The 13,665-nt window shown below is 40.6% G+C and overlaps 1 protein-coding gene across 6 annotated transcripts in view; it reads left to right on the forward strand.

Annotated features, from left to right (window-relative positions):
- Positions 1-13,150, forward strand: part of CDH11 (cadherin 11) — a 146,343-nt gene extending 133,193 nt beyond the window's left edge. For all 6 annotated transcript variants that reach the window (XM_082863243.1, XM_082863244.1, XM_082863241.1 and 3 more), the window contains 2 exons: positions 7,289-7,540; positions 9,889-13,150. In XM_082863243.1, the coding sequence (XP_082719369.1) occupies positions 7,289-7,540; positions 9,889-10,385 (749 nt within the window). In that variant the 3' untranslated portion in view covers positions 10,386-13,150. The remainder of the gene's footprint in view (positions 1-7,288; positions 7,541-9,888) is intronic.
- The last annotated feature ends 515 nt before the right edge of the window (positions 13,151-13,665 follow it).

Genomic DNA, 13,665 nt, shown 5'->3' on the forward strand with positions numbered 1-13,665 from the left:
ATCAGACAGATCCTTCTTTCCAGGTTCCCTCTGGTCACTGACTTAACTACTCTTGGGATTTCTCAACTCACTAAAAGACCCTAAATGTTTATATCCCGCTGAATTCCTTGGTAGTTTTCCTTGTCTTAAACCAAGAAATATATTCCTTTCTCCCTCCCTATCACCAAGGAGAAAATTGTCCTCTAACAAAAGTGCAGGGAGAGTTGATTCTAAGGGATGTGATAATTTATAACAATGAAAAGTCTATTGATACCACGAACAGGGCACACTTAGATGCCTCATACACACATGCACACAGGCAATTATTCCACAGTGTTATTTGTTGCATTTTGTATCTTGCCGATCCCTCAGTGTCAAAGGTGTTAAGTAAAAGATCATGATCCTCCCCCTTCCCCTGTAGTATGTAGCTCCTTGGTTTAGAGGGGAAACATTACAGCCATCAGAGTCTTGGATCAAACAATTTGCATTAATATTTTAAGACTAGTCTCATAGAATTTACCTCATTGTAGCATTTCCTTTATTCCAAAGTATTGAGAAAATAATAGATTTCTTTTCGCCCCTTGCATGTTGGCTTGTTTCTGAAGGTGTGTGTGTGTTTCTGGAAGTGCTATGGGAAGAGAGGTGTTGAATGAGTGCCCTTAATTCTTTGTAGGTCTCTCTAACATAAACATCTTAGGTTTCTAAGAGCAGCTCTTTTATCTGGGACCTGAGTCTATCTGGATTTAGCTATAGGCGGTGATGGTGTCCATCTAATTAACTAACCATGTTGGGGAAATTTGGTTAAAAAAAAAAAAGAACCAATGTAATTGGCATGCAATAATATCAGGATTCTAGGGTCTGCTGTGCACTGGGAAAAATATAGTGAAACCTAGAGGAGTTTGAATCCTAGTTTCGTTTGTATTTTCCATGTTATTGTGATCAATTGCTTCCTCCATTTCTTTTCATATAAAATAAAGGTAATTATACTTTCTGCACATAATTTAAAAATTCTTTGGGATAAGGTAGGCGGAAGTAACAAGGAATAAGGTTTGCACATATTAGCAGCTCGATAAATGTTACTTAGTTGGATCTGACTCACCCTAAATAATGAGAAAAGAATAATGAGACAAAGAGATGATATTTACTGGGAACAAGATCCATAATATTGATACAGGCAGCGCTGATGGAGTTGGGTTCAAACGTACAAAGTGGGAGAAGATGGAGTCTGGAAATTGATGGCAAGCTAATCAGTAAAATCCGACTGTGTGGGAAAGCCAGATGGATGCTGAGATATAGTGAAAGAAACATCCTTCAACTGTTTATTCCTCTAACACACAAAATACTGCTAACCGAACAGTGATGAGTGAGCAAGGTTCTTGCCTTCAGGGAGGTTACTGTCTGATGGAGAGGACAGACATTCAAACAGTTACCGTAGACTGTGAAATGAAATATGAGCAGTGACTATGGGTAGATAGACGGCTCGTACGGTGTTCAGAAAGACAAGAAAAGATATATACGCAAGCTATTAAGTTCACCTTTAAGCATCAGTCATATCAGAAAATTAATGCTACAAACTTTAAAAATGTTATTTGAAATTTCTATTATTTCAGTCCCTCCCTCAGATTCAAGGTGGCAAATACTGGCGTCAAAAATTGAAATTAATTTTTCAAAAATCACATCTCTAAATGAGTATTAAAAAACCTAAATAATTACACTTTTCAATGATGTCTTTTGTAATTGTATAGCATGTGTACTTCTGAAATTATTAAACTTGAAACTCCACTGAGACTTTTGGGACACACTATATATATATATATATATGTATATATATATTTTTTCATTATTCTTATACAGCTATTGCCACATTTCTAAGGAAAGTAGAGAGGACCCAGAAGAAAGTAATCAAATAATGATTATTCTACTAGTGACTGCATAACTGTCTTCAAGTGTGTGGAAGCTTTTAATGTGGTAGATAGATCTACTTTGTCTCTGAGGTTTGAGCGGAAAGGGTAGAGTGGGTAGATTTAGGTCAGAAGTGAATTAAATAAGAGCAAGGCTTAAGGCTTGGCCTAGATTCTCCATATATATGTATATTTTTTTTCTTTAACAGTCTCAAGAGATGGGCTCCAGTCTGATGCAGACAGCGCCTATCTTCACAGGCTGAAGTATCTCTGATCAAGTTGATCAGTGGGGGAATTTTTAGCTTTGGAACAGAGAGGGACAGAGGAAAAGAAGTGGTAAGGAAGAGCATCTTAAGATGCTCTTTAGGAAAGCTACTGGGGCAACATTCTCTCACCTTAGGCCAAGCCTCTCTCCTGACATCATGGTGAGAGCAGAAAGTACTAATCCTTTGCTTCAGTGATTCCTCTTTTCAGGTTGTTAATATGCAGGGGCTATGCCCATATACTGCCCATTTTGCCCTGTTCCCATTATTTTTTTACCTAATATAAGGTTGGCATTCTGTGCAGTCTGTGTATCAAAGGCTGCTCCCCTATCATAATTTTCCCTTTTAATATCAGTTGTATATATTCCTCCCTTGGGTGACATCATCATCATAGCCCATACATTTGCATCTCTAAACTGGCACCATGGAGACATCATTATCAGGAACTTTTACATTTTGTTAGTGTAATGACAAAGTGTGCAGATAAAAACAGCATACGGTTAGGAGTCCAGGTTGTAGCCATAAAAATTTGAAACCTGAATTTATTTTCCATTAATAGAAATACTACAATTTGTACATCACATATACTAGTAATTTATAGCCTCATTTACAAGTTTTTGCCTAAGTAGGGGTAAGAAAAAGGAACTGCTAACTGCTTCCATGTTTGTGGCCAGGGAGGAGAACATTGGGTGTCAGGATGAAACACCGAGGTGCTTGAAAAACATTTTCTTGGGCTTCCCTGGTGGCGCAGTGGTTGAGAGTCCGCCTGCCGATGCAGGGGACACGGGTTCGTGCCCTGGTCCGGGAAGATCCCACGTGCCGAGGAGCGGCTGGGCCCGTGAGCCATGGCCGCTGAGCCTGCGCGTCCGGAGCCTGTGCTCCGCAGCGGGAGAGGCCACAACAGTGAGAGGTCCGCGTACCGCAAAAAAAAAAAAAAAAAGAAAAACATTTTCTTACCATGGGAAATATATCACCCAGGATTGAAGAGCATGAACTATCTCCTGCCTCTGGATGATGAGCCCTTCTATGTAGGCAACTGCATTCAAAACTGCGATGACATTTCCAAGAATTCACTTTCCTCTCTTTGTCAGTATGTTTCTCTTCCTCATTAGTCTACTGCACCAAGAGGAGAGCTTCCAGAATAGAATTAATATTTACTGAGCATCTCCAACAGCCTGGCACTATGCTAAGTACCTTTATGAATGGAATCAAATTTAACCCTAAAAAATATTAGCTTTCTGGATGAGAATACAGCAAATCAAGACATCTACCTAACATGTCTAAAAGTCAGGCAATTGATATGCAGAAGAGTCGAGATTCAAGCCCAGGTCTGTCTGACCCCAAATACTGAGAGATTTGCTCTTTGCAAGCTTTATAAAGGAGAAGGGTCTGAGAAATCTCTTGATGGAAATTTAAAAATCCATACAACATTTGTCGTTTTCTGCCTCATCTTATTAACCATGGAGCCAATTTGACACTTCCCTGAAAACGTGTCCTCACAGAAGCTCTTATTTTTTTCTTGGGTCACTGATAAACCTCAGAAATGTGTATGTCCAAAGTAAGGGGACCCTCTCAAAGACAGATATGGAGTAGCTGGATAATTAAAATAATTTAGATGAGAGAATCTGTAGCCAAACATAAGATGCAAAATTGATTTCCTAGAGGGTTTTTTTATTACTGTGTGTTTCTTTTTCCGTTTGTTTTTCTAGAGTTGATTTTCATGGAGTCCCTGCCCATAGTGGCTCTTTTTGTTAGTAAAAGATCAGTGATCAGAGTGGACCACAAGAAAGACTATCAGAGAATATGGCACTGTCTCCTCTGATATGGCCCTCCCCCAGAAAAACTCATCCTTGCATTGGTGCTGGGGCCACTTAGATCTAGAGGGGGGATATTTTATGCATTCATGCCACAGCAACTACCTACGTACCACAGTAACCACCTAAGTGCCAGACTAGTCTGGTTAGACATGCTTCTTGTCTAACCATATCTACCCTTCACCAGTTCACCATCCCTGGAGGATCTCAATACTAGTGCTAGGTTTTCTGGTAGAATGATTCCTGAGCCCTCTGGAAGCACAGCCCAGAGGACAACCATGGGCTTTTATTATATTATTTGGTTCCAATAGCAACCCCATGAGGCATGCTTGATATCAACCAGTGTCCTCATTTTAAAGATGAATAAGTGAGGCTCTGACAGGACAAGTGACTCATTCTAAAGCATGGATTTAGAATATGCCCAGAAAGAGACCTTCACTCCATTTATTTTCCACCTCTCAAACTAATCTTAAAATCCATATGTGAAACATGTTTGACTAGAAGACACTTTTTAAAAGTTCTCAAGATTCTACTGATGAATCACTCAGCGACAGTAAATGGTTCAGTCAGCAGGGTACTTTGATGAGCTTTCATTTCATAGTTAGTGTGTCTGAGAGGACTCAGCTGTTCAGAATGTGAAACATCTTGAATTCGCAGGCTGGTGTCCGGCTCAGAAACATGTTTTCCATTAGTGTGTGATTTTCAATTACCATCATGTGTAAGCCAGCCTGTTATGATCCGGAGGTACAGTCTTGCATGGATGGCACATTGAAAAATAGATTTTAAATTATGGCTTCCATGGGTTTAAAAAAATAAAAACACTCAGGTCACATTCCCTCCAAACTACACCATGGGTAACAGGGTGGAACCCAATAGATAAACTAAGTGAATGCCCTCTTGGGGATGTCATTTGTATCAGAGAGGTATATTTGACTGAGCAATTAATTTGCTTTTCTTCGTAAATTTTTCATATTCATTTTTATTTACGATGGCATTTGTGACATTTCAGAGCATTAAAATGTGGTAGATATTTTAACTTTTTTTTTTTTTTTTTTGCGGTACGCAGGCCTCTCACTGTTGTGGCCTCTCCTGCTGCGGAGCACAGGCTCCGGACGCGCAGGCTCAGTGGCCATGGCTCACGGGCCTAGCCGCTCTGCAGCATGTGGGATCTTCCCGGACCGGGGCACGAGCCCGTGTCCCCTGCATCGGCAGGCGGACTCTCAACCACTGCGCCACCAGGGAAGCCCCGATATTTTAACATTTCATTTGTGAAAGTCTTACTTGAATTCAAAAGAAATTTATGAGATGGAAAAAATAACATTTGAATTAATTATGTAGATATGTAAATTTTTTGTATTTGTTAAGCATACAACAATGTTATAGCCTAGAATAGGAAAGAACAGTCAGGAAACTGAATATTAACATTCTATTTGACCAGCTTATTATTATTTTTTTCATTATTTTTCATAGTACATATAATTTTCCTCCAGTGGTAAGAGCAATATACACCAATCAAACAAACTTCAGAAAATACAGAAATGAGGGCTAGCTGTTCTGCCCTGTTTTTATTGAGAGATTGGCAGCAAAGGGCAGAGGATCCGTCATTAATAAGTCTTGCCAAAAGCCAGCAGGTACACACACCTTACCTTCTGCAATACTCAGAATATCTGCTCAGTCCTAAATGAGACTGAATCTGCCATTTGTATGTATTTTTTATCTCACACAGAATATATTACATTTCCTTTAACCTAAAATATATGAATTCAATTTTTAGATTCTAAGATAATTTTTCCTACCACAAGAGCTAATGCATGGTCCTGTCAATCCATTTAAAGCATGCTGGCTATTGGGCCATCATGTTGGTCATAACATTCTTATTGCTATAAATTACTGATTCCTAACTCACACAAAAACATGTGTGCCATATTGAGGATGTGTGTGTGTGGATGTGTGTGTGTATAATTTGATGGAGTATATTCAAAACTTCCACAGTTTTATAATAGCGATGTTTTCCAAATGCAGAGCATATGGCCTAGAAAAATTCTTTATGGCTGGTAGAGATATGCAGAAAACACGATGAGGAAGCATTTGGAGGAATAGGTTACAAACAATTGGGAAATACATGAAAACCAACATCTGGAACTTGGGTGAAACTTTTCCCAGAACAAGGTTACGACATTTGTTCAACAAATATTTATTGAATGTCTGCTGTGTGTCCAGCACTGGAGAGACTGAGATGAATCAGATAAAAGCCCCTATTGTCTAGAAGTTCACAGTCTAGGAGAGACCCAAGTAGTTATGCCACCAAATAGTGACAGAAGAGTGGGAGGCTGATTTCTGTAGGAACGTACAGTGGGATTGGTCACAAAGGAGAAGAGGGGAGAGGTCTAGAAACGGCTCCCAGAAAGTGACTTTTGGATTCAGTTTTGAGGCTTGAGAAGCTGACTTGTAATGATCAAAGGAACGGCTTTTGGGGGCATTAAAGCAAAGGGTCAAAGCCAAGGTGTACAGAGAGTGTAGTGTGCTGGGGAACAGACACGAGTTCTGCACAGCAGGCTGAACCGGGGCGTGTGGGAAGGGGCGGGCATGAGCCTAGAAGGCAAGGTAAAATCTAGATCAGAGAACTATCTGGTGATCCACCGTGTAGATGTGGGCTGTGTTGTGTGAGCAGCAGAGAAAACGTCATCTTTTTAAGCAGGAATGACAGGTTTAACTGGGTGGCTGAATTTCAGAGAAACTGTAAACCTGCTGCTGGGTTTATAAAATATTTCCACTTTAAAGATAATATTTTCCTTTAGGACTTATAAGTGGGTTCATAGTTTGGGCAAGATTTGAGGGTAGATTAGAAATCTCTCAAAAAAGTAACAAAAACTGGCCAAAGGCTTGTCACGAAGTAGGGAAAGTACAAACTTGAAAAAGAAGGGTTTTGTGTGTTTTTTTCTCACACTCGCCTATATATTTAATTTTATCGTATATTAACATAGAGTGTGGAATTGAAGCCCATACTTCCTTGTATTTGAGGAAAGGGACAACACCCAAACAGAAAATGCTGTGGTTACCCGGCCACTGAAGGCATTCATATCGACGAAATAAAAAAGAGCTGATTTCTGCGTTTCATTTCGAGATGGGACAAAACTCAGGGATCCTTTTCATGCCAAATGACTGTGGCTTCTATAGATGTCTAGATTAAAGAACAAGTGGGGAGGATTCAGATTGTAGCCTTGGGGTGAGAAAAGCACATTCAGATCAGCCAAGCTGAATGCAAAGATGTGAAGTCTGTGATTCCGTGGTCTTGCTCTGCGAGTACACCTTGTCTCCCCTCTTCCAACAGATAACACCGCAGGGGTGTACGCCCGGCGCGGAGGGTTCAGTCGGCAGAAGCAGGATTTGTACCTCCTGCCCATTGTGATCAGTGATGGTGGAATCCCTCCCATGAGTAGCACCAACACCCTCACCATCAAGGTCTGTGGGTGTGATGTGAACGGCGCACTGCTGTCCTGCAACGCAGAGGCCTACATCCTGAACGCCGGCCTGAGCACTGGGGCGCTGATCGCCATCCTTGCCTGCATCGTCATTCTCCTGGGTAAGGGACCTCCCAGGTTACCTGTAGGAAGGGCCTTTCAACCAGATGCCCATCCTTGAAACACATATATTTCTCAAGTTACCGGGAATTGTGCTATATGCCGTGGAGGCAATTTGAGACAAAAAAGAGGGAATGCCTGCCTGCTCATGTATTTTAGGGTATGGTGGGGGAACAGGCAACTTAACAAGCATTAGAGCCGAGTTGGGGGTGGTTGTGATGAGCAAATGCCGGGCATCACAGGACTGCGTAACAGAAGACATCTGGGGGCATCAGCAGGGGACGGGGTTGAACATCAGAGATTTTTCAGGAGAGGAATTTAGGCAAAGACCTAGTAAATGAACAGTGGTGAGCCTTACAAGAGGTATGAGAAGAGTTAGAGCTAGAAAGAATAATCGTGATGTCAAAGACGGTCTGTGAAAGACTCAAGGAACTGGATGAAGACTGGCCTGGCTGAAGCTGGATCTGGGCTCCTCCTCTAGATGTCATATGTAATATCTGGGTGCATGCATCCGCTCATGGGGAGCCCAGAGCAGCTTTTCCTGCACTTGCCTGCTGAGTTAGGTGCCCCTCTTCTGCACATAGTCCCATCTGTGGTTTACTCTGTAACAGCAGGAATGTGCTGATGCAGGTAGCATCTACCAGTGCCGGGCCTCAGGAAGATTAGATCAGTCGTCCCAAAGTCTCAGAACTCGTGTATGACAAAAAAATCAGGATTCAAATCTAAGTATGTCTGACATCAAATTTATACTTGTTCCATGATGGTTAGTTCTTCACTGAATGAATTAATGTGTCCCTGATACATAGGGAAGAGCCAGCAAGTTTAGTTCAACCAATAGTTCATGAGTATTTTCTGGGTACCAGGCCCTGTGTTCAGCCCTGGGGGATAAAGAGAAGAATCATACAAGATCTCAGTGATCAAAAAGTTCATAGTCTATTGAGGAAAATAGGCATGAGCAGATAAATTGCAGAGGCACATGGTGAGCACCATGATAGAGACACGAACCTAAGGCAGTGGGAGCACAAGAGTAGAAAGTACCTGACATTGACTGGGAAGGTCAGAGACAACTTCCTGGAGGATGTAACATACTTATCAGATGCTGAAAGAGCTTTCCAGCTGGGGAAAGGGGCTGGGATGGATGGATAGTCCTAGCAGAGAGAGCAGAAAACAGAAAAGCTCTAAGTTCATAATCTAGTGGTGGAGGCAGATGTGTGAACAGTGTGACACGTGTCACGGTGATGGCCAGGTGGGTACATAGAGTGGATACCAATAGCCCTGTCTGGTATCAGAATGGCATATCAGGAAGGATTTTTGTGATGAAAGATAAAGAGTCAGCCAAGCAAAGAAAGTGAAAAAGAACGGGCCTGGTGAGGGTGCTGTTACAGAAGGCACAGGGGAAAGACACTGCCTGCTGAGCACTGGAAGCCGTTCACAGTCTGGTCCAGTGCAGACCCTCATCCCTGCATCTCACAGTGACGGTGGACCCAGAGGGGCTCTCAAGTCACTTGCCAAATTCAGCCACAAACACTTTCTTCAGTCTTGCTGAGTGTGTGGGCGAGTGTTCCAATGGAACGTTGTGGGGAGGTGGGGGGGTTGATAGGGAATGAAACAGTGTCAGAGCTTTCCTTATAAGCAACTCTGCTTATTCATCCTAGATGCCCTGAGTTTAGTGGAATCCCCTCTCCCAGGGAAGAGACAGTTACAGTGGTTTCATCTGGAGTTTCAGCTGATGCTGTTTCCCTGTATTCAGATAGAGAAGATTTGTCATTTGTCTCTTGGGGGTCTTTATAAACTATATACAGTGGTCTGAAGAGAGTCTAGCCATGCTTATGATAAGACTTCTTATAAAGGTAGAGTAAGGTCAATGCTGACCCCACCTCAGAACTCTGGGCAGGGGCTCAGCACCTCCTGTAGAAAGTTAGGACCTCAAGTCTCTGAATGTCCTCATTTGTAAACTTTGGAGAGGCAGCTGTCTTCCTTTGCAAAAAGAAACAGGCATAACCCACTTTTAAGAGGCTGCAGACGGACACATTTAGAATCTTCCTAATTCTTCTGAAGATGACTTCTAAATAGTGTCGGATTCATTTGTAAAAACTCAAAATAGTTCCAACTTCCCAGTTTGTTTGGATATAATATTTTCCTGGAAGCATTTTGCAGATGAAGAGCCAGGAGTAGGTCAACTTTGCACATCTTTGGGGATTCCAGGTAAAGCTCTCATTTCATAGACTGGTCCCAGTTCTGAAGCATGTGTACACCATGTTTTAAGGTAAGCAGAGTTTCCCTGGGAAAAGAACCCAGAAGACTGGGCTTAACCTATGCTTCCTTTCTTTTTCTTTTTTTTCCCCTGTAGTCATCGTAGTGTTGTTTGTGACACTGAGAAGGCAAAAGAAAGAACCACTCATTGTCTTCGAGGAAGAAGATGTCCGTGAGAACATCATTACCTATGATGATGAGGGGGGTGGGGAAGAAGACACAGAAGCCTTTGATATTGCCACCCTCCAGAACCCTGATGGTATCAATGGATTTATCCCTCGCAAAGACATAAAACCTGAATATCAGTACATGCCTAGACCTGGGCTCCGGCCAGCACCCAACAGTGTGGATGTGGATGACTTCATCAACACGAGAATACAGGAGGCGGATAATGACCCAACCGCCCCTCCTTATGACTCCATCCAGATCTATGGTTACGAAGGCAGGGGCTCTGTGGCCGGGTCCCTGAGTTCCTTAGAGTCGGCCACCACAGATTCAGACTTGGACTATGACTACCTGCAGAACTGGGGACCTCGATTTAAGAAACTAGCGGACTTGTACGGTTCCAAAGACACTTTTGATGACGACTCTTAACGAAAACGATACAAATTTGGCCTTAAGAACTGTGTCTGGTGTTCTGAAGAATCTAGAAGATATGTAAACAGGTATTTTTTTAAAACAAGGAAAGGCTCATTTAAAACAAGCAAAGTTTTACAGAGAGGATACATTTAATAAAACTGCAAGGACATCAAAGTGGTAAATACTGTGAAGTACCTTTTCTCACAAAAAGGCAAATATTGAAGTTTATCAACTTGGCTAGAGGAAAACCACTTGGCATACAAAATATTTAAGAGAAGGGGACGTCTAACGGTGAACTCACAATGAAGGGAAATTGTTTATGTGTTATGAACATCTAAGTCTTTTTTTCTTCTTTTTTTTTTTAAATTTGTCAAAGAAGCTTCCACAAAATTAGAAAGGACAACAGTTCTGAGCTGTAATTTCGCCTTAAACTATGGACACTCTATATGTAGTGCATTTTTAAACTTGAAATATATAATATTCAGCCAGCTTAAACCCATACAATGTATGTACAATACAATGTACAATTATGTCTCTTGAGTATCAATCTTGTTACTGCTGATTCTTGTAAATCTTTTTGCTTCTACTTTCATCTTAAACTAATACGTGCCAGATATAACTGTCTTGTTTCAGTGAGAGGCGCCCTATTTCTATGTCATTTTTAATGTATCTATTTGTACAATTTTAAAGTTCTTATTTTAGTATACATACAAATATCAGTATTCTGACATGTAAGAAATGTTACGGCATCACACTTATATTTTATGAACATTGTACTGTTGCTTTAATATGAGCTTCAATATAAGAAGCAACCTTTGAAATAAAAAAAAGATTCTTTTTTAATTCTGGGTTTGATTCTTAACATTGAAAAAAATTATTTCTAATGACCCATTTATAATTCTAATTTAAGATATTTGTGATCTTTTAATAACTCTATTTATGATCTGTTGTAGTCTGCTGCTTTTATTGTTTATTTAAAATCAAATATGTTTTACAAATGTTTTTTCAGACAAGATTCTGTAGCACTGTTTAAAGCTCTTTTGTACATTCTCAGTGTTAGCTTCCTGACTTCTCTTCACACGCATCTTCTATAAAAGAAGGATGCTAAAGATCTAGGTCAGTCTATGATTTTGCAATACTTGTTATATAGTATGCGTTTATCTTGTGTATCAGTAATTTGATGGTTATGAGAAACGAGTCCATGAGGGAATGAAACTATCAGAACTCTGAAGTTCAAGATGGAGATTTTATGCCCCATACCGAGCATTTGAGGGTTGGCGGGGTGAAGAGTCAAAAATATACATTTGCCACGTGTAGTTATCAGATCAGACCTCCAATGTTATTCTATTCTTCCTTACTTTGATCTTGCCAGGCTATCATAATGACCCTGCCAGCTGAAACTGCTTATTTTTCCTTTTATAATTTTAACTCCTCTTAAAACAATGTGGCATTCTAAAGTTTGATCAAAGAAAGAGCAATTCATTTCCAAACCTTGTTTTAAAATATGCTTTGGGCCATAAGCTCAGAATGAGGACAGGGACCATGGTGGCTTCTGAGGGTCAATGCCATTTGATCTGTGAGTATGCCTGCAGTCTCCTGCAGTCCCATCTTGCTGCCTGGGGGTTGGGACTTCTGTGAAGGACACTTCACCTGCTCCGTAGGGCCAAGGTCAAAACATAGCAATACTCGGGGAAAGGACACACAGGTTATGCTATGCTGTAAGTGCTTTTCCTCTTTCCCTTAGATAGAGGGCACACGCTTTCTCTATGATTGCAGATAATTTTTAGATTATCTTCTTTTTTTTTTTAACTTTATTGTGGGAGTTTGTTTCAAGCAATTTCTTGATATCCTGCTACATCCTATTTTTATGACTCAGTCAAAATGCATACAAAGAGAAATGTTTTGATGAAGTGCTCACTTCCATATTCCTTTGCATTTAAATCAAATTGTCTGAACACTTCAACGGAATAAATTCTGTGGACAATGTCACCTTGGAATCTTTCATTTCAGTGAAGGATTGCACACTCTCAAGGCTTCCATAATTGCAGGTTTTGTTCATTTTTTATATGTTTTTTGTAATCCAAAGAATATTTTGCTAGATTTGCACAGATCTCCAGCTGAATTTGAAGTGAAGAAATAACTCAAAAGGAAAATGAATAGCACTGGGCCTTCTCTGGTGGCGCAGTGACTAAGAATCTGCCTGCCAATGCAGGGGACACAGGTTCAAGCCCTGGTCCGGGAAGATCCCACATGCTGTGGAGCAACTAAGCCTGTGAGCCACAATTACTGAAGCCTGCGCACCTAGAGCCCGTGCTCCGCAACAAGAGAAGCCACCACAATGAGAAGCCCGCACACCACAAGTAAGAGTAGCCCCCGCTCGCCGCAACTAGAGAAAGCCCGCATGCAGCAACGAAGACCCAACGCAGCCAAAAATAAATTAATTAAAAAAAAAAAAAGAAAATGAATAGCACTTAAACAAGTATACAGCTGTAAGGAAGCCTGTCACCGTGGATGATCCTTTTTTCTAGGAATGTATTTGGATTAGATTTGACAACTACAGTTTCACATTTTTTATGTTTAATTTTTTTTTTTAAAAAAAAGGCTGTCTACTTTTCAATAGTTAAAAATACTTGTTTTTCTTTTTATCTTCTCTTTTTTACTTTAAGCTTCTATTGTTTGTAGAAGAACCCTCTTAGAAGCTTGGGAATAAAACGTCTTTCCCAACTAGTGGAGTCCTTTTTTCATTTGGAACATATTACCTTAAAAGCAATCTTAGTTTAAGTGGTCCTTCCTTATTTCAATATAAAGTAATCACTGCTTTATGACATGGATTCAGCTAAAGAAAGGACTCTGCTTTGTTATTCTTGTCCTTCAGTAGTAGGTATTGTTTCAATCATCATTCATTCACTCCTTCATTCACTCATCAAAATCTTATTTTGTAGACCCTGTGCTAGTTTCTCAAGCTTGCAGAATGAATCTTGCTTCCTGATGTGTTTCAGGCTTTCCAACCCTTTCCAAAATATCTATCCTTTTGCCTTGTAATCAGCTATTTACCTCTATGCCCACCCACCTCCCCAGACAATGCATCAGGCTATTTCCTCTCCTTCAGAGTTGAGGGAAGAAAATAAATAAAAGACATAATAGGATATGGTGAGATGTTAACTGTGAATGGATGGTACGCCAATCATGGCCTTTCTGGACAGATCTTGTGTTTAGCTAAGCTGCATTTTATACGCCACTGTTCCTGGCATGATGGAGAAAATAAGAGAGCAGATTATCTATATCACTTGGAGAA

Source organism: Leucopleurus acutus, assembly GCF_964270905.1.
Source record: "Leucopleurus acutus genome assembly, chromosome: 20".
In the NCBI taxonomy this organism is placed as follows: Eukaryota; Metazoa; Chordata; class Mammalia; order Artiodactyla; family Delphinidae; genus Leucopleurus; species Leucopleurus acutus.